This window comes from Globicephala melas, chromosome 14 (assembly GCF_963455315.2).
Source record: "Globicephala melas chromosome 14, mGloMel1.2, whole genome shotgun sequence".
Classification (NCBI taxonomy): Eukaryota; Metazoa; Chordata; class Mammalia; order Artiodactyla; family Delphinidae; genus Globicephala; species Globicephala melas.
Window position 1 is genome coordinate 7,403,031 of NC_083327.1, and position 22,080 is coordinate 7,425,110.

The window sequence follows — 22,080 nt, forward strand, 5'->3', positions numbered from 1 at the left end:
TAATAAAGGTGAAAAGCTTTATAAGTATTAGTTATTCTTTTGGTATAATTTTAGACTTACTGTCAGAAAATGCACATTTTTTTTCCTGTGGCTTGAAAGTACTTAGAGAACTCCCCACCTTGGAGTGTGGACCAGAGAATAAGAGAAATGGGGATATAATGTCTCCTAAATCATGCTTATACGTATAACTTCATTATTTTGTTTTAAATCATGACTTGACAGGTAAATAATTGGTGTGTGTACCTAAAGATGCAAATTTATCATCTAGTCAATGTATTAGCGCTTTTAAAATGTATTTCTTTCTAAGTATTTACGAACTAGGAGTAAAAATTTTCTGGTAAGTAGTATCCTATTTCTATAGAGTAAGTATATAAACTCTATAATAATAGGAGTTTTCTGATAAGTAGTATCCTATTTCTATAGAGTAAGTATGCAAACTCTATAATAATAGGAATTTTCTGCTACATTCTCACATTTTTTGCTTCAAAATGTAAGTTATGTCATTTCAGAGTATCAAACCATAGTTTTAAAACATATTAGAACATTTTAAATGCTTAGTATTTCACATCTATGTACAGTGATAGCAGCTTTTATTTTTTTTTAAACTAATACTATGGGAGAAATGTCATTTTGTTTCTCTTATAGCTTTATTGGACATTCGTTGGGCAATTTAATAATCCGTTCAGTGCTTACAAGGCCACGGTTTAAATATTACCTTGACAAACTTCATACCTTTCTATCACTCTCTGGACCTCACCTTGGTACGCTCTACAACAGCAGTGCTCTTGTTAATACAGGTAAGAAGTTTTATTGTCCAGTACAAAAATTATGGCGTGGAGAGAAGATTTAAATACAAATTTAATATTTTCTGGTGTTTATTTTAGAGCAGATTTGTCATGTACTTGGAATTTCATGAAACAAAAGATGTATCTATTTTTCTATTTTGTCATGCACGTGAAATAAGCTGACAAAACTCATTTCAGAAAATGATGTCATATTGAGATATTTGTCAAGTCACAACAGCATTTTTTCCCTTTTTATCGTTAAACTGTTTTAAATATTTTCAGTAAATGTTAGTCTTATAAACAGGCTATTTTGTTGTTCCATTAGTTGAGCAGATAACAAATACCTATGCTTAATACATTTTAAAGTTATAAAATGTTTTATATAGAACATTAACTCTGATTTTGGTTTGATAGTGATAAAGGGATATTATGAGAAAATAAATTCTAAACTTTTAAAAGAAATTAAAGTAAAAATTAAGACCCCAATTTTGATTAGAATAAATATGCTCATTAAGAAGGATCTGATACTTGATTTGCCCTTTATTTGGCTTTGTTTTTCCATTAGAATTTTAAAATGGCTTTTATAATTTAGTCAATTGATTCCCATTGTAAGAATTAGATTTCATTCTGACTTTTTTTCATTGAGCCTTGAAACTCTTATTTCCATTTTCTCTTCTACTTCTTTCATTGACAAATAAACCATACCATTTTCCTTTGTATCCCATTTCAAATGGTGGTATTCAAAATCTAGCTAGTTGTAGATTTTTACAGTTTCAAGAAGAGGGCTTGAGAAAAATGAAATCCATAAATAGTACAAAATAGAACCCAGTATGAATCGGATGCAGTACTTTGAATTTCTTTCTTTTGAATTTCTTTCTTCACTAAACTTTTCCCCAGGTAGACTTTCAGTTGGCAGCTTTAATCAGTTAAAGGGTTTTTACCCTCTTTTCCTCCCCTGTTCACCTCAGTAATAGAATCAACAAAAGTAGAAATGAGTAGTCTACAATCTTGAAAACCAGCTCCAGAGTGATTGAGGTTTCACTTAAGGGGAAGATGCACTTAAATACGGGTAACTGGTAATATAAAGAAATACAATTAAATATGACACTGAAATTACATTCAGCTGTTACTAGAAAACATTATCCAGTTGCTCATCCTTAGAGTTGGTCCTTATCCAGTCAGTCTCCCATGACTGACCTGTGATTGTCTAAAGGCGCCGTGCTCAGGCATGTGGATCTACTACTGTGTTTAAAGTTTACTCCCCCTCTGCTTCATTATAATTTGAACAAGTATATCTAAAGGTATAATTTTCCCAAATGTGTTCTTCATAGACCATTACCTATTTCATTACCTAATGAAGTAGAAATAAACAACAAGCCCTCTGTCAACCACCATTAACCCATCGTTAACCTCTGTGTGTCTGTGTGTTTATATTTGTTATCAGAAAATGGAAATATTTTGCAAATATATTTTTTATTCGCCAACAAAATGCTAATTTGGGAGATATATTTTGAAGTGAAATATATATATTAGAATGAATAACGTTGGCATATGGTACTATGTATTTCCGGTTTATAACTCTCACATATCACATACCATTTATAACTCTCTAGGTCTGTGGTTTATGCAGAAATGGAAAAAATCAGGTTCTCTTTTGCAACTGACATGTCGAGATCATTCAGACCCTCGCCAGACTTTCTTATACAAGCTTAGTAATAAAGCCGGTAAGTATATAGAAACAGTTTTGAAAACACTCACTTGAAAACCTTTTTTAAAATAAACCTTTGGGCTTCCCTGGTGGCGCAGTGGTTGAGAGTCTGCCTGCTGATGCAGGGGACACGGGTTCATGCCCCAGTCTGGGAAGATCCCACATGCCACAGAGCGGCTGGTCCCATGAGCCATGGCGGCTGGGCCTGCGCGTCCGGAGCCTGTGCTCCGCAACGGGAGAAGCCACAGCAGTGAGAGGCCCGCATACTGCAAAAAATAATAATAATAATAATAAGTAAATAAATAAACCTTTAACAAATCAATTATCAACATGTCTTTCTGGTGATTAAAAAACCATCAGTCAGTTGTTATTTCTTAATAGTGAAATAGACTCACAGAACTAAGCAGTTGATAGCATGTTTTAATTTTTTTTTACATGATTGTATTTATTTTTTTGTGAGGTGCACAGCTACTTTGAAGTTATCCTAAAAATTTTGGCCTTTATAATTCATACCAGCTATAAGTTAAGTTCTTGAACTAGGCCTCTGCATGTCCTAGCCCTCCTGTCCTTCTAGCTACCCCCAACCCCAGTCCTCAGCCTTTGTTTTAAACTGCCACATTTTTTTTTACTTTCCTATTATAAGCATTTCTGGAAAATGTCAGAAACGAAACCATTAATAGTTATTCCTTCTTCAGATTCTCACCACTAGATGGATCTTGTTACTCATCTCTCATTAACCAGTTATTAAATGTATTCCCCATCTTGCATGTGTATTCTAAGCTTTTACTCCCGGAAGTCCCCAGCTGGTCCTTGGCCATTCATTCTCACGCTCTGTAAGTGACCTCGCCTGTGAGCTTTCCTCTCTCCTGGACTCATCCTCGCACTCACAGATTCCCGGCACATTCTTTCCACTGTGTCCTTTGAGGTCTCCGCTTGAGGAGAAGAGACTGCCCTCATCTGTACCTTCCTCAAAGAATGTGATCGCCACTTCCTGCTGAAAGTGGAGCCATAACTGAAAGCTGGCTATTCCCCAGCCCGCCCCCGCCTGCCCACTCCCCCGGCTGTGGAGCAGAGGGTGGCACACTTTTTTGCTAAAGGGCTGGATAGTAAACATTTTGGCTTGTGGGCCGTAGGATCTCAGTTGTAACCACTCAACATACCACTGTAGCCCAAACACAGCTATAGACAACACATGAGCTAGTGAGTGCGGCTGCATTTCAAAAAAAAACTTTATTTACCAAAAAAAAAAGGCAGCAGTCCAGACCACACAGGCCTGCCATAGAAGCAGCTGGATTTCTTGATTCCTCAGTTACTGAGGCCCACCTAGAGCGGGAGCCCGTCCTCTTGCTTTCCATCCCTCCCAGTCGTGACTTCTCCACCGCCACGTGAAACTGCTTCTTTGAGCCTCAGCCTTCTCGTCGTCTTCAGTATAATGCTCTCCTGCGCCTTCCTTGCATCTGCAGTGAGAACTTTGACAAGAGTTCATGACAAATATTTATTACACAGTTATGCTTAGGAAAAGACATATTTCTTTTTTAATTGTATGATTTTCTTTTTTTAATTTATTTATTTTACTTTTGGCTGCATTGGGTCTTCGTTGCCGCTTGCAGGCTTTCTCTAGTTGTGCGAGCGGGGGCTACTCTTTGTTGCGGTGCGTGGGCTTCTCATTGCAGTGGCTTCTGTTGTTGTGGAGCATGGGCTCTAGGCGCACAGGCTTCAGTAGTTGTGGCACGTGGGCTCAGTCGTTGTGGCTCGTGGGCTCTAGAGCGCAGGCTCAGTAGTTGTGGCTCACGGGCTTAGTTGCTCCGCGTCAGGTAGGACCTTCCCAGACCAAGGCTGGAACCCGTGTCCACTGCATTGGCCGGCAGATTCTTAACCACCGCGCCACCAGGGAAGCCCGGAAAAGATATTTTTCTTGAACCTTAATATACTTAATCCTGGCATCATTTTTGGTAATTTGATGAGCCGACCCTTTAGATGATTCACGAAGCATTACAGAGCCTTTCTCAACTCTGGTAAACTTCTATTCCACTCCACTGTGAACCCTTACCTATGGCTACACTCCACCCAGAAATTTCAACCAGTATTCCACTCTGTCACTTTAACAGCCAGTCCTTTCTCTCTCACTCCCTTATTCTCGCCTGCTTTCTAGACTCAGTTAAGATCCCTACTCCATCTTCCTAAGATGACCCTGTGCCTCAGGGTTTCATCCCCTTCCTGACCCATCTCAGACTCTGAATTATCACTTTCATCATTCATACACTGTCACCCTTTGCTTTCTATCGTAGCCAACTAGCAAACCTGTACTACCGCTTCTTCACCTAGCCTGTTGAGCTCTGCCACAAAGGACACGCAGACGTGCACATCACTACTGCTGTAGATCCGTGGCTTCCCTGTCTGGTTATCTCTTAGTAGCTTTCTACTCATTCCCTTCAAAGTTTCTCACCTCCTTTCCTCAGACTTAAACTACCGCTGCTGCCTGCACTTCCACAAATGGCTCTGTTTCCTGTTCTATCTGTGAAAGTCAAGGCCGTCAAGCAAGGACTTTCCTACTTCCTTCTGTTGGCCTGCAAGCATCAGCATACCTAGACCTGTGTGTGCAGCTGCCTTCAGAGTATATTCACTTAGATGTCTCATGGGTGCCTCCTGTGCAGTGTGCTCAGACACCTCCTGTTTCCCCTCAGATTGGCTTCTCTGCATCTACCCAGGCAGAAACTTAGAAGTCGTTCTTGACTTCTCTTTCTCCCTTTCCCCCATCTGCTGAGTTACCGATCCCTGCGACGTCCAGCCTGCTTGGCCCTGGTGGAGCCTCCCTTTCCTTACTCTGTGACTGCCTTCGTCCAGCCTCCATCACCTTCACTTAGATGATCACTGTGGCCTCCAAACTGGTTACCCTGCCTCCTGTATGCCCCCCTTCTCCTCTGTCTCACTTCCTCATTGGATGAAATGATTTTCTAAAAATTAAATCAGACCGTATTGGTCCTGTTCAAAAATCCTCCAGAGTACCTTCTAGTTCTCAGGATGACGTGTAGAGTCCATGGCTTAGGGCATCAAATCCTGTATAATCTGGCTCCTGGTCCTTTCATGTGCTCTGTACCTTCCTCTTTGCAGACGGGCATCCTTTGCTGTAGTCACTTTTCACGTGTTTGTGCTTCCTCGCCTTCACCATGCTGCTTCTGCCACCATTCCTCCCCGTGCGTTTGCCCATCTGTGTAGCACTGATTCTCTTCATCTTCTAAAATTACACTCCAGCACCACCTGCTCTCCGGAGCTTTCCTTGTTGCCCTATCTGATTCGGTGCGCCTCTGCTGGCAGAGTACCAGCACATGCCTTCATATCCCAAATCTCATGTCTCAGGACCGACGACAGTAATGAATTCCACTCCTCACTTGCCTGCTACATATCTGTGCTTATATTTCAAACTAAATGTGTCTAAAATTGACAGTTTCTTCTTTTGCTGCCTCTTTTTTTGACCTTTTCTAAATGTTACTCTGTCCTCTAGATTACTTGGTTTGAAACACCTCAGTGTCATCCTCGATTGACCCCACTTCTTTTCTTTGCATAACACATCCCAAGATTGTTAACGTCGTCTCTGAACTGCTATAACATTATATATGAACCTCTTTTATCATAGTCGTTATAGCTTGTCTCATGTCAGTCATTTTTATGTATCTCAGCCTTTTTTCCTTCAGTGGGATCTGTCATGACAACCCTTTCCCACCCGCCCCCCGACATACCCTCAGCATTCACAGTAGTTCTTCCTAGTAGGCGTTCGCTGTCAACCCACTGAATCAATGAGTGATCTTTTCAATATTATGTTTGGTATCCAAAAGCAGGTCAAATATTGTACGGTAAGCTGAAAATCAAACCCATGTATTTGGTGAAGGCTGAAGTAGCTTGAACTTGTAAACTTAAGCCCTGGCCTTTTAAATCCACTTTTCATCTTCATTCCTCTCATCATGTCTTCCATCCTGCTCTTGAAACATTTGATACGAACACTAGACAGATTTAGTCATTGAATACAGCCCACTTCATTTGAGTCTTGTTTTAACCTTTTCAAGATTCTGCCTTAAATACTGCTGTCAATATGAGAAAGAGAATTGGGAATGGTTATTTCATGTGTCGCCTGTTATTAGAATCAGTGAAAGAAAAGTTCTTTTGTAGGTGGAGTTTTGGGATTTTGTTTCTAAGGGTAAAAAGTAGCAACAGTAAGGTATTTACAGTACACAGAAATACATACTTGATTCACAAAACCACAAGATATTCCTACAAAATCAAATACATCACGTAGTTCTCATGTGAGAAAAACTTACCCTGACTAGAACCATTACATGTAGCTATGTGTATAGCATTGTGAGTAGCCATGGAGTTTGTACCGGTGCTGCTACTGTAAAAATTCTGTAATTCATGGCATTTCCCAACTGACTGAACAGATACTTGTATCACTAAGTTTATAATTATTAGTAGATATGAGTAGGTCTTTTGTACTTGAGTTATTTTTTAAGGATTAGTTAAAACTTTTCCTTACAGGTTATTAATTTATTATTTGCCTTTTAATGTATGGCAGGACTTTCATCTCCCCCCCCCCCGCCCCGGTTGTACCAGTGTAGCACTGTTTAAGAGACAAACTTTGAAGGCACACATAGATACTAGTTTTAGCTGAGACACTGATAAAGGTTACTTGATCTAAATATTAAGTAATTCTGTTTCTTCATTGGTAAAATGGGAATAATAGTATCTTCCTCACAAGACCATTAAAGGTTGAATGGATAATTCATGTAAAATGATTATGGTCTGAATAGCACGAAACTCAGTAAATATTAGTTGGTAAAAATAGCTCTAAATGAAGAGGTGCCTGAACTAAAATAGTATTATAGATTATAGAAATTTGCTGTCACATTAACATCATAAATCTATTTTAGGAGGTTTTTTTTTTAGCAGAACTGTCAATATTACTAGCTATAAAAATTGTTCAAATGACTTATTAAAATTGTTTTTGTGTTTTAAGATTTCTACTTATAGCTAGAAATGAATTTATTAGTATACACCTGAATTGAATTAGTATTATTATGGAACATAGCATGAAAGCATACTATGTTTTCTAATAATAACTAGTACATTAAATAATACTAAATATAGAAATAAATAATAGCCAACACACAAGGCACATACCGTGTTCCAGGTGCCACCCAAGCATGTCATACACGTGTGTTTAACCTTATGAAGTAGGAGCCCCGTTGCCCCACTTTGCGTGTGATGCCCAGAGTGGCCAGACGCCGCCTCAGCCCAGAAGCTGGTACCACAGCCATCATGCGTGGTCAGACCAGGTCGTGTTAAGCCAGTGACGTATACTTTCAAGAACTTGAGACGGTTATCCTAATTGTAGTTTTAAATGTTAACAAATATTCATTAATTGATTTTAAAATTATAATACTGTCATGGGAGTTGGAACAGGTCTCTCTGAGCTGTTTTTTTCCTTTTTTTTAATCATCTAAAGAATTATGAGAAATGAGTAGTCAATTCCTAGGAAACTGCTACACCTGTATATGTACATAAAATTCTTTATTCACAAAGTAGAAATATATGGGTTCACATCAGAAACATAAGTAAATAAAACAGGAAAACATAGAGCAGTGTTTACTTAACCAATTTACGTAGCCAGTTTGCTATTCTCAGATATTTTTAAACAATCAAGAGCCCTAGAGATAACTTCTTTTATATTTTACTCTGCTAAAGCTATAAAGTCTTTGATGCCCTGATCCAATTATTGCTTCTGTTTCTTCTGAATGGCCAATTTCCTATTCTTTTGAGAACGCATAAAATCACCTGTCTAAAGCAAAATCCAGCCTTCTACATTCTTCCCTTGTTTATTTAAGCAAAGACTCCCCTGTGGGTCTTCATTTTGAAACAGTCTTTTTCTCTGCAACATATCATTGGTTAATAGCGTTCCTTAATCAAAAGCTATTCATTATTTTAAAATTAAGGAAGCATTTAAAAGCCTGAAGTAATTTGAGTGATTTCTAAAGCAATTAAGAAATGTTATCTTTTTGTAAAAATCAGGTATTTACTAAGTGTGAATTGCCTTTGTTGTTTTGTGAACACAATAGATATTGTAGAGGGCTACAGAAATGTTACGTTTAAAAGGAAATTAGCTTTTTTGATTAAGGCATTACAATTATAAACAATGATTAAATTTTTAAAAATTTGTATTGCACTCTAGTTGATTTACAGTGTTGTGTTAGTTTCAGGTGTACACCAAAGTGAATCAGATATACATGTACATATATCCACTCTTTTTTTAGATTCTTTTCCCATATAGGCCATTACAGAGTATTGAGTAGAGTTCCCTGTGCTATACAGTAGGTCCTTATTAGTTATCTGTTTTATACATAGTAGTGTGTATATGTCAATCCCAATCTTCCAATTTATCCCTCCTCCCCTTCCCCCCAGTAACCGTAAGTTTGTTTTCTACATCTGTAACTCTATTTCTGCTTTATAGATAAGTTCATTTGTACCCTTTTTTTTAGATGCCACATATAAGCAATATCATATGATAACAATGATTAAATTTTATAGCAGCTTTTAATTTTAACTAAAAAACCTGTAGCATCCTACAGATTGCTGATAGAATATATCAATAATTTACACAATATAGTTGCAGCATGCTAGCATGTCCTCATTGAATATCAAGGGAAAGAAAGATGAAGGAACCTAGAGCAACGTGGAAGGTAAACAGTATACTGTACCTAGATGAGGTGACAGCAGTGCTGAGTAGTCAAGATTACATAGAGAGAAGGCTCAGGGGCTCTCCTGTATTCCTTGGTGAGGGCTCAAAAAGAGCCAAAGAACAATCTACCCATTGTTGGAATTTCAAGAACAAAGTATCCTCATTCTAAGATCTTCCTAAAAACATCTGCTTAGAATCTCTTAACCAGCTGTTGAATTCTGACAAATAAAATATAACAATTAAAGAAGTCTCCTGCTGTGCTACTATGGTACAAGACAATCTTTTCTTCCAGCAGATTACTGAGGTGTTTAATAATAGGTATCACTTGATTTGTAATTAACATTTGTATTTTGTTTCTGAAAGTGTAGGAAAGCATCAGCAGCAGCTTACATTATTTTAGGAAGCAAATTCTTTCAAATGTATTTAAAATAAATGAGTAAAAATAAGAATAGTTTAATATTGAGTAGACTATGTCCATTTAGAAAGCACAGGGTTTCTCAGCCTCAGCACTTTGACGTTCTAGGCTGGATATTCTGTGTTGTCAGGATCTGTCCTGTGCGTTGTAGAATATTTAGCAGCATCCCTGGCCTCTACCCACTAAATGCCAGTAGAGCACACACCCATCAGCACCTCACATACCCCACCCCCTGCTTGTGAGAAACAGCGTTGTCTCCAGACACTGCTAAATGTTCCCTGGAGTGCAAAGCCACCAGTGCAGAACTGCTATTTTTGCCAGTTCCAGAAAGTAACCAGAGATGAGTCAATATGAATTGCTTTAAAACTCATTAAATTTTTCAGAAAAAAAATGAGCAGCCAAAAATATCAGGAAGGGCTTCCCTGGTGGCGCAGTGGTTGAGAGCCCGCCTGCCAATGCAGGGGACAGGGGTTCATGCCCTGGTCTGGGAAGATCCCACATGCCGCGGAGCGGCTGGGCCCGTGAGCTATGGCCGCTGGGCCTGCGCATCCGGAGCCTGTGCTCCGCAACGGGAGAGGCCACAACAGTGAGAGGCCCGCGTACTGCAAAAAATATATATATATATATATATCAGGACGACTGAGATAATGAAGGTGAAAGTTACCATTACGGTGTTCGTTCATACGTAAACCATGTAATTGTGCAGTCCAGAAAAATACTGAACATTTACTTTAATCTTTTTCTTAGCAATCCTGAAAAATAACTAAAATATTTAGAAACTTTTCCAGTTAAACTGTCTCATTCTATAGATGGGGAAATCGTGTTACTTTCCCAAGTTACAGGTAACTTTTCAACCGAGAATGAGTCACCTTGGGCTGAGTGAAGTGCTAACCCGAGGGCCAGTGGACGAGACCATCTCTGAGCAGGTAGAATCAGTGCAGGTGCAGAGAGGATGAACCTACAGTACAAGGCTCCCCCAAATACACACCTCAGACATTGTCATCAGCTGGGCTTCAGCTCGGATGAAGTGCTGCCATGATTCCCACCAGCACTGCACCTCGGGGGCTACCATGTTTCTCTTTGAGTTTCTGCCCTCTCTAGCCAGCACTGCTACACAGGAATGGAAACCAGAAGACTCAAAAAAGGGTCAGAGTCTGTTTGACTTGGTTCTTGGCTAATACAAAAAGCAAACCTTCCATACAGAAGCACAGTACTAGTAATAATACATTGTTGTTGAAAAAGTATTATTAAAATAATTACTAAGTTTAAAATGCATTTTTAAAGTACAGTGCTATCTTGGGAATCACGTTTAAAAATATGACAATATCTTGTATCTATGTCACTGTCAGAATCTGTGATTGTATCTGTTTTATCATCATGGAATCTGAGAGTTAAAGGGTTTCTTGGACATCCCCTTCTCTCCCTTTGTTGGTTTGCATGCTTCGTCTCCACCGAGCTGCCTGAACCTGGGGAGACATGGGTACTCCTTTCCAGGGTCTTGGTCTAAAGCAGTGATTCTCAGCCTGAGTGCCATTTCTCTGTAGAAGCACAACAGAATCTCCGCGAATTATTTTGAAAAGTATATTTAATTTTTAAGGTAATGGCTATTACTCTTATAATGTAAACTATAGAAATAGAGCAGTGCCGAGAAATGGGGGGGGGCGGGGAGGTAATTGGAGGGGAGAATAAAGCCCAAGGACAGATTCATTGAGAGACTGATTTTTTTTTTAAGATGGGAAGTATAATACTGTAATATTTTCCATCCTGATAAGAATGATCCATCCAGAAGAGAAAACTGTTGATGCGAGAGAAGGATGGGACAGCAACTAGAGGCATGCCCTTAAGCAGACAGGAAGAAGGAGTGGGACCTAGTGCACTAGTGCAAGGGCCGGCCTGAGGCAGGGGTGGGCAGAGCGAGAAGGTACAGATGCGGGAGGTGGGTTTTGTGTTAAGGTAGAGTCTGCGGAAGCTCCTTCCGACGCTTCCGTGTGCCCAGTGAGACAGGAAAGCCATAAGGTAAGACAGAGGGGGACATAGAAGATGCTGGTGGTTTCCGGAGAAGTACAGAGGTGACCGTTACTGAGCAAGGCTGCCACCGGCTGTGCAGTATCATTCCTGTCGATGTGATGGGAGTGATGCCCCCCCAGAGATGTGCAGTGTGGTCGCCTTTATGGAGGACACACATAAACACCTTTTAGATAAAAGAAGGAGCCAACTGTGCTGTTACATGGCTGGTTTCATGCAGTTCGGGATAAAATTTCATTTAACAGCATTATACTTAGAGATTCAGAAAGTACAGTACCTAAAATAACTGGGTTAGAAGTGAAGAAGTACCATACGACCGTGGCTTTCACATTTTTGGCTTGTTTACCCCTCAAAAGAATTTTGGAAGAGTTTGTATCCCCTTGTATAATTTTATGGTGACACCTAAAACTGTTTTCTATAATTTTAAATAGCTGCAAAGGATGTATTTTCTGGCATATGAGATAGTATATTTTTACTATATTCAGCTGGAGTCACAGACTTAGCTCATTTAATTTATGGAAAATATGTGCCATAAGATCTAACGGGCACAGCCATTTCTTATTGTCAGACAGTCGGTAACATCAGACTTACTTTTCGGAAGAGGAAGACTTCGTTCATATTTTGCTTGGTTCTCCCAGAGATTTTATACCGCAGGGCCATATACCATAAGAAGATCTGAAATAGATTGGAGAAATGTCTTTCCCTTGTAAAGTAGGAGAAGGAAAAGTCATTTGTAGAAAAGTGCTCGTATGAAGTTGGGATCTGGAAATCAATTATCTTAGAGCTGTAAATGCCCATCTACACCACAGAGAGTCTTAAATTACCCCTGGGGGTAAGTGTATACCAGTTCACAGACCTCTGCTCTAGGACACACAGACATTTCCCAAAGTAGCACCAATGAAGACTGTCATCACGTGATGCCAAAAGGGGATGACTTTGTCTCGTGAAATGTGAAAATGAAGGGGAAAAGATCAAGTTTTCTTAAACTTTCTAAAATATTTTAAACATGTGTGTTCAACTGAGTTAATTCCTGTTATAGACATTCTCTTATTTCACTTATATCTCTAGAATTTTATATATTCAAGTGGCCACAAAGTAGTATCTTCTCATTGGGAAAAGGAGGGATACGTTATATTTGACACAGAGGGTATATACTTTTTCACCTGGCTATGTGTCAGTCTAAGCTCTTCCCATCATTAGGATCCTTAAGTTCCAGGAAAGACAGGGAGCTTCTACAAAGGCTTCCTATATTCTGGATTCACAGCAGTCCCCACAATTGACCTGTCTCTAAGAGTCTGAATTTCAGTGCACATAAGAGTATCAAAGTTTTATTCTGGAACATTCCAGAACAAAATTCTCTGTACTGCACACACAATTCTAATGTGTCACTATTATTGATTTGTATCTTATTTAATTATCATATAAAATTTTGATTTTGTATATACTAGTCTGAGCCAAATAGTACATTACTGTAATTAGAACATTATCGGTATTAAAGGGGTCAAGAATGTGGTTTCAGTACTTAAGTGAGTTATTTAGCAAAGTACCCCAAGGACACAAGTCCTAAATTCACGTAGTTTACTGAAAAATTAAAAAAAAAACAAAATAGACCTGACAAAAGTCTGTTGGATGGTTCACAAAAAATCGTTATTTTTATTGGAAAAATCGAAGTGTTTATCCTCTTGACATCATGCTTAAATAAGGAGAAAATATAAGTAATATTAGGCAACAGTCAAATGAAAACCTAAAGTAAAAAGTCAGCTTTAAAGGATTTAAATAGGGTGTTTTGTTTGTTTTTATGGAAGAATATATGTTCCTTTGGGGAATAATCCTAAATATTGATGAATATCCTTTGGAAAGTAAAAGCGTCATGAAACACTTGTTATAGAATTTTAGCCAACCACATTCAGTCTCCCCCTAACCCCCAAGACCACAATCCTTGCTCTCACTCAGTGCAAACACACATTTCTCATATCAGCACATAAACTACATATAAGGAAGCTGGGGATTTTGGTAGAGAATGTATAGAAATTTGGAGAAAGAATTCATCAGTTATTTTAAAAGGCATAAACTTAGTACTACCAAGGAAATAAAGTTTATGGCCACTTAATATGATGCTAATAAGTTATTTCAAATCTAATTAATTATTGCACTGTAACTCAGTATTTTTTCTTCACAGGGCTTCACTATTTCAAAAATGTTGTACTAGTGGGCTCTCTGCAGGATCGCTATGTTCCTTATCATTCTGCCCGCATTGAAATGTGCAAGACAGCTTTAAAGGACAAACAGTCAGGTAACAAAGTATATTAGAAGTATTTCAAAGAGCTACGTCTACACATGAGTTTCTCCCAAAGTTTTCTTGCAGTTGTCTTCTCCCTTCTTTTTGTTGTCCTCTCTTTCCTTCGACTTCCTTTTACACCCGCTGATAGTAACAGCTATCCTTCCTTTCTTTTCTTTTGCTGTGTAAGATGTTTTGGCCAGTGACACAGTAGTTGTTCTTTTGAAATCTTTTTCTCATCTAATTACCAATGCTTCTCCGTTTTATTGCCTCAAAAGTAATCCATGCTTTAATTTCCTCCGGATTATTGGGATTGGTGGTTGCAGTAATGGTCATGCTGCATGTTCGGCTGTACTTTACTTTTAGTCAAAGATGGCAGCGAGCGGACTCATCAAGAAATGAAAGAGGAATAGTACAATGTCTGACGCCACAAAAATACAAGTATCGTAAGAGATTACTAGTCATCAGTTCCCATATGTAATGCAAGGAAATGTAGACAACCAGGTTCCTGGGCAGGCTGTTCCGGCTGGATTCCCAGGGTATCCCACTTTCAGCCCACTGCAGATGCTGTGGTGGCAACAGATGTATACGCATGAGTATTATATGCAATATCAAGCTGCAGTTTCAGCTCAGGCCACATCAAATGCCACCGCAGACCAGCCTGCTACTTCACAGCCTCTAAATGTGGCACATGTTCCTGGAGAAGAACCCTCATCAGCTCCAAACCTAGTGACCCAAGAAAATCGACCCATGGATGAGAATGTTCAGATGAATGCACAGGGAGGTCCAGTGCTAAACGAAGAAGACTTCAGTCGAGACTGGCTAGACTGGATGTACACGTTCTCACGAGCTGCCGTTCTCCCTAGCATTGTGTACTTCTGTTCCTCTTTTAGTCGGTTTATCATGGTAATGGGAGCCATGCTACTGGTTTACACCGAGCTGGATGGTTTCATTTTAGGCAAGAAGGAGGTCAGCAACAGGCTCCCAATAATAATGCCGAAGTCAACAATGATGTGCAGAATGCAAACAATCTAGAACTTGAAGAAATGGAGCGTCTTATGGATGATGGGCTTGAAGATGAGAGTGGAGAAGATGCAGGTGAAGATGCCAGTGCAATTCAAAGGCCTGGATTAATGGCAGCAGCTTGGTCTTTTATCACCACCTTCTTTACTTCACGAATACTAGAGGGGCCTCCCCAGGTTGCCAATTAGACCTGAAAAATTGTGCCGGCTGCAAAGGAGGGTCTGAATTTAGGAAAGTGTTTTAAATAACAGTGCAGTTTCAAAACATTGTTTACTTTATTTTCATCATCATGTATAGAGGTGTTTTTTTTCCTTAAAGCTTCTCATTCATATGAGAAGCAAATGGACTACTAAATGTGTGATTTTTTTTTTCAAGATCTTAACAGAACATAGCATAATATTGGTCTTCCAGGTTTTATTAATTTCAATTATGTATATTATACTAAGACAGACCTGTTTGTGTGTCTTCTTTAAAGAGCTGCTTCACGTATAAATGTCTATGGCTAATATCTCAGCCCTTCAATGTATAATTTGAATAAATATATCTATTTTCTGTGAATTATACTGAGAGTTTTAAACAGAATGACCTCATAGTTTTTAACAAAGAATATTATTTACCTAAAATGTGCTAGTAGCATCTTGCCCAGCCATAAAGCAATAAACTTCTCAATAATCTTAATTTTGACATTTGAATAAATGGAAACTTTCTATTTAAGGGCATGTATCCCATCAATTGGAATTAGTACCTTGAAAAAAAAAAGGCAGCTCTTCAATGGAATTAATAGTGATATAAAATGTTGGATATAGGCAGGACTTTTATAAAATAAGATTCTGGAAATTGCTCCCTGTAATTTTTTAAAATAAAAGGTCAATTATGAAAAAATAAACACCAATCAAATGGACAACCTAGAAGAAATTAATACATTTCTAGAAATGTAAAATCTCCGAAGACTGAATCAGGAAGAAATAGAAAATATGAACATATGATTACCAGTAATGAAATTTAATCAGAAAAAAAAAAAAAACCCTCCCAACAAACAACAGTGCAGGACCACACAGATTCACTGGTGAATTCTACCAAAAATTTGAAGAGAGATAACAACTATCCTCAAACTATTCTAAAAATTGAAGATGAAGAAAGACTTACATTATTCTACAATGCCAGCATCACCCTGATACCAAAACCAAGCAAAGGCACCACAAAAAAAGAAAATTATAAGCCAGTATCATTGATGAACACAGAAGCAAAAATCCTCAACAAAATATTAGCAAACCAAATTCAACAACGCATTAAAGGGATCATACACCAAAAGTGGGATTTATCCCAGGGATGCAAGGATGGTTCAGTATCTGCAAATCAGTTGATGTGATACAACACACTAACAAAACAAAGGATAAAAATCACATGATCATCTCAATAGATGCCGAAAGGGACTTCCCAGGTGGTCCAGTGGCTAAGATTCCACGCTCCCAATGCAGGGGACCTGGGTTTGATTCCTGGTGAGGGAACTAGATCCCACATGGCTGCAACTAAGAGTTTGCATGCTGCAACTGAAGATCACACATGCCGTAACTAAGACCCAGCACAGCCAAATAAATATTTTTTAAAAAATAGATGCCGAGGGCTTCCCTGGTGGCGCAGTGGTTGAGAGTCCGCCTGCCGATGCAGGGGATGCGGGTTCGTGCCCCGGTCCGGGAAGATCCCACGTGCTGCGGAGCGGCTGGGCCTGTGAGCCATGGCCGCTGATCCTGCGCGTCCGGAGCCTGTGCTCCGCAACGGGAGAGGCCACAACAGTAAGAGGCCTGCGTACCACAAAAAAAAAAAAAAAATAGATGCCGAAAAAGCATTTGACAAAATTCAACAGCCATTCATGATAAAAACTCTCATCACAGTGGGTATAGAGGGAACCTACCTCAATACAATAAAGGCCATTTATGACAAACCCATAGCTAACTTCATACTAAATGGTGAAAAGCTGACAGCATTTCCTCTAAGATCAGGAACAAACCAAGGATGTCCACTATCATTACTTTTATTCAAATAGCATTGGAAGTCCTACCCACAGCAATCAGACAGAAAGATAAATAAAAGTCATCCAAATTGGAAGGGGAGAAGTAAAACTGTCACTGTTTGCGGATGGCATGATACTATTTGCTTTTCTATGTACTAATGAACTATGATAAAGACAAAGCAAAAAAAAGAATCCTGTTTAAAATCGCATGAAAAACAATAAAATACCTAGGGAATAAACTTGACCAAGGAGATGAAAGACCTATGCTCTGAAAACTATGAAATATTGATGAAGGAAATTGAAGATGATACAAAGAAATGAAAAGATGTCCATGTTCATGGATTGGAAAAATTAATATTGTTAAAATGTCCATACTCCCCAAGGCAATTTACAGCTTCAGAGCAATCCTTATCAATATACCAATGGCATTTTTCACAGAACTAGAACAAATAATCCTAAAATTTATATGGAACCAAAAAAGATCCCAAATAGCCAAAGCAATCTTGAGAAAAAAAAGAAGAAATCTGGACAATCACACTCCTTGACTTCAGACTATACTATAAAACTGCAGTCATCAAAACAGCATGGTATTGGCACAGACACAGCCACATAGATCAATGGAACAGAATAAAGACCCCAGAAATAAACCCACGCACCTGTGGTCAATTAATCGATGACAAAAGAGGCAAAAACACACAATGGGGAAAAGATAGTCTCTTCAATAAGTGCTGCTGGGAAAACTGGACAACTACATGTAAAAAGATGAAATTAGAACATTTCCTCACACCATATAAAAAAATTAGACTCAAAATGTATTAAAGATCTAAATGTAAGAACAGAAGCCATAAAACTCTTACAAGAAAACATAGGCAGAACACTCTTTGGCATAAGTCATAGCAATATTTGCATCTGTCTCCTCAGGCAATGGAAACAAAAGCAAAAATAAACAAATGGGACCTAAATAAAGTTTTCAGTGTGAAAGCTTTTGCACAGCAAAGGAAACCATCCACAAAACAAAAAGACAACCTACTGAATGGGAGAGAATATTTGCAGATGATATGACCAGTAAGGCAAAATATGTAAACAGTTCATGCAACTCAACATCAAAAAAATGAACAAACAGATTATAAAATGGGCAGAAGACCTAAATAGACATTTTTCCAAAGAAGACATACAGAGGCTAGCAGGCACATGAAAAGCTGCTCAACATCACTAATCATCAGGGAAATGCAAATTAAGATCACAATAACACATACTGGTGAGAATGTAGAGAAAAGGGAACCCTCGTACATTTGTAGTGGGAATGTAAACTGGTGCAGCCATTGTGACAAACAGTATGGAGTTTCAAAAAATTTTAAACATTATAGAACTACCATATGATCCAGCAATTCCACTTCTGGGCATATAGCCAAAGAAAATACTAATTCCAAAACTTATGTGTACTCCAGTATTCATAGCAGCATTGTTTATAGTAGCCAAGACATCAGAGCAACCTGAGTGTCCGTCAGCTGATGAATGGACAAAGAAGATGTGTATCCACATAATGGAATACTACTCAGCCATAAAAGAGAATGGAATATTGCCATTTTCAGCAACATGGATGGACCTGGAGGGCATTATGCTTAGTGAAATAAGTCAGACAGAGAAAGACAAATACTGTATGATATCCCTTATAGGTGGATTCTAAAAAATAAAGCAAACAAACAAATATAATGAAACAGAAACAGACTCACAGATACAGAGAACAAACTAGTGGTTCCCAGTGGGAAGAGGGATGGGGGAGGGGCAAGATAGGGATAGGAGATTAAGGGATACAAACTACTGGGACTTCCCTGGTGGCACAGTGGTTAAGAATCCGCCTGACAATGCAGGGGACACGGGTTCGATCCCTGGTCCGGGAAGATCCCGTGTGCCATGGAGCAACTAAGCCCGTGCGCCACAACTACTAAGCCTGCGCTCTAGAGCCTGCAAGCCACAACTACTGAGCCCACGCGCCACAACTACTGAGCCCACGCACCACAACTATTGAAGCCCTCGTGCCTTAGAGAACGTGCTCCGCAACATGAGAAGCCCACGCACTGCATCGAAGAGTAGCCCCCGCTCGCCACAGCTAGAGAAAGCCCGCTTACAACCATGAAGACCCAACGCGGCCAAAAATAAATAATATTTTAAAACAAGAAGAGATACAAACTACTATGTGTAAAATAAATAAGCTACAAGGATATATTGTACAGCACAGGGAATAGAGCCAATATTTTATAATAAATTTAAATGGAGTATAATCTATAAAAATATTGAATCAATATGTTTGTACACCTGAAACTAATATAATATTGTAAATCAACTATACTTCAATTAAAAAAAGAAATAAATAATTTTTAAAAACCGTTTTCTATGAAATCTATATTCTATTGATCCCTCTTTTAAGCACATCTCTCTTCTTTCTCTAATTATGCTTCTGTATGTTATTCGCTTCTCATCATTCCTCAAGGCTACATCCTGCCTCTACCCTGAAATTCACGTTTGATGGACATGTGTTAGCACCCATCTGTTAGTAATATAGTAATGCATGAGCATTAAAAACTGTTTCGCCCCTCTTAAGGCAGTTTGTGCTTGTATGTGTACATATGTGTGTAACCTTTACCTTCTATGCTCTGCATGCCCTCAATAAATCCATTGTACGAATTAACCAAAAAGAGGGAGAGAAGAGCACAGCTTGGAAATTAAAAGCAAAACGAAGCATTAAATAAACCTGCAGGCCAAAAAAAAAAAAAAATTCTCAATTTGACCTATGAGCCAAACTCACATTGTTCTGATTATGGGAAGTTGCTATTCTTTCTCAAGATAATTTGGAAATATGTGGAATAACGTTGGCTGCCATGGAAACTTTTTTAAAGTATTTGCTCTTGAGAGGTTTTAAATTTTGCCTTATCAGAATGTCTCAGCATGGCTCCTTTACTTTCATAATGAGTCATAATTGACTTAAGGTTGAAAAAAACTATTTGCTCTGTTATATTCATTGCTTTTAATTAAAAATATCAAGTTGGCAAGAATAATGTATGATAAATTTATTTCGCTTGACTAGATAAATAATGTGATTATATTTTCTCTAAAACAGTCTCAAAAGTGATATTCAAGGGGAAAAAAACCTTTTAAAAGACAATTTTCTGCTTTAAACGGAAATAATGTAACTAAATTTTATAAATTATATAAAAGTTGGCATAGAATTTCTTTTCAGTTCTTCTTGTGAACCGATTTTCCTTTTTTCTATTTGTTCCATAGGACAGATCTATACAGAAATGATCCACAACTTGCTTCGCCCGGTTCTGCAAAGCAAGGATTGTAACTTGGTTCGGTATAATGTCATCAATGCATTGCCCAATACAGCTGATTCACTCATTGGGAGAGCTGCACATATAGCTGTTCTGGATTCGGAAATATTTTTAGAGAAATTCTTTCTGGTTGCTGCCCTCAAATATTTCCATTAGGATTAAATGCATTGGTAGAGACTTGACAATTACCTCATTCAACAGTGATTCAGATAATGTATTATATTAAACTGTAGATGCTGATAAGTTCTAAGAAATATTTATACCTTTTTATATGGAAGATAATTTATATCATCCATGTTTAGAGCTTTTTAAACATCAACTTTACTTTCTAGGTAATGTGGCTGTGCAATATTTTTTTAATTTTATCTTTTTACTTTTCTATTACTTTTTCATATATTTTGCTACATAAGTATTTCAGTGAAACTCTAAGCCCATATGTATGTCTGATTGTTTATTATTGGCTTTCCACAATCCTCACATCAGACACATTGTATTAGAGGCCGTTATTGCTAGAATAGCATGGGATTTTAAATTTTCTAGTATTGGGGTATTATTTAGTTAATCATAAATTTTACTTTTAACATTTTACTATGTTTTAACTGGAAGTAAAATTATGGCTGCTAAAATATATTTTTTGAAATCAACTCTTTTGCCCTCTCAAATCGGGTAGTTCATATATGACAACGTTATAAACATTTTCTATAAAAGAAGCATTATTACTGTTGCTAGTAAATATATGTCATGCCTATTAAAATATATTTTCTACTGGTGATTTCAACATTATTTCTCATATTGACTTTTATTACTGGAACTTTCCATGTTCATGTTAGCAGCATCTAGAGATTTTTGAATGTTTGAATGCCCTCTGCCTTGATTTGGTTGGAATTTTGCTAAATTTGGAAATGTTGCTTGAACTTTCTGACTACATTTCTTTAACTTTTTTCATGGACTTCCTTGTATGTACATAATAATTAAATGTTGAAATTTATGAACTACTTTTATGAATTTAGATAATTTTTAAATATTGTTAAAATTTGTTGAACTAAAGAGTAATGTAAATAAAATAATTCATGTTTCAAATGGAACAAAATAACTTTACATGTTTGGTGATACAGATGCAAATGTTTTGATATATGGAGATGTAAAGTCTTTTGACTTTATTCAAGGTGCTGAATAGCATTAAATTCACTATTTTCCTTTCCTGTTTTACTTGTGAAAAAAAGAATGCACTAAGGATAGATAGGCTTTTGTAAGTGTGTATTGTACAGCTGATGCATGTTTATTTTTAGCATTGTGTTATTGCCTCTGCTGCTAATAAATGAACAAATGACTATCTGGAGGGACAGCTAAAACACTTGCTTATTTTCAGAATACTAGAGGTATATTTTTATTTTTGCTATAGACATTTTTCATCTTCACATTCCTTGGTCCTGAGTTTGAAATACCATAGTTTTTTTCTTTTATTTCTTCTTTTTAACTGAAAAAAGAAGTTCAGGGCTTCCCTGGTGGCGCGGTGGTTGAGAGTCCGCCTGCCGATGCAGGGGACACGGGTTCGTGCCCCGGTCTGGGAGGATCCCACATGCCTCGGAGCGGCTGGGCCCATGAGCCATGGCCGCTGAGCCTGTGCATCCGGAGCCTGTGCTCTGCAACGGGAGAGGCCACAACAGTGAGAGGCCCGCGTACCGCAAAAAAAAAAAAAAAAGAAGTTCAACTTATTCTAAGTTTGAATAATCTTCCAGATTTATCAAAGTATTCATTCTTATTCATAATCATATC

At 38.1% G+C, this 22,080-nt stretch overlaps 1 protein-coding gene and 1 pseudogene across 15 annotated transcripts in view; both read left to right on the forward strand.

The window, feature by feature from the left end:
• Positions 1-21,640, forward strand: part of FAM135A (family with sequence similarity 135 member A) — a 123,397-nt gene extending 101,757 nt beyond the window's left edge. For all 15 annotated transcript variants that reach the window (XM_060283321.1, XM_030859203.2, XM_060283328.1 and 12 more), the window contains 4 exons: positions 646-797; positions 2,399-2,509; positions 13,840-13,953; positions 20,255-21,640. In XM_060283321.1, the coding sequence (XP_060139304.1) occupies positions 646-797; positions 2,399-2,509; positions 13,840-13,953; positions 20,255-20,460 (583 nt within the window). In that variant the 3' untranslated portion in view covers positions 20,461-21,640. The remainder of the gene's footprint in view (positions 1-645; positions 798-2,398; positions 2,510-13,839; positions 13,954-20,254) is intronic.
• LOC115854748 (homocysteine-responsive endoplasmic reticulum-resident ubiquitin-like domain member 2 protein pseudogene) lies at positions 14,094-16,824 on the forward strand (annotated as a pseudogene).
• Positions 21,641-22,080: the final 440 nt, after the last annotated feature.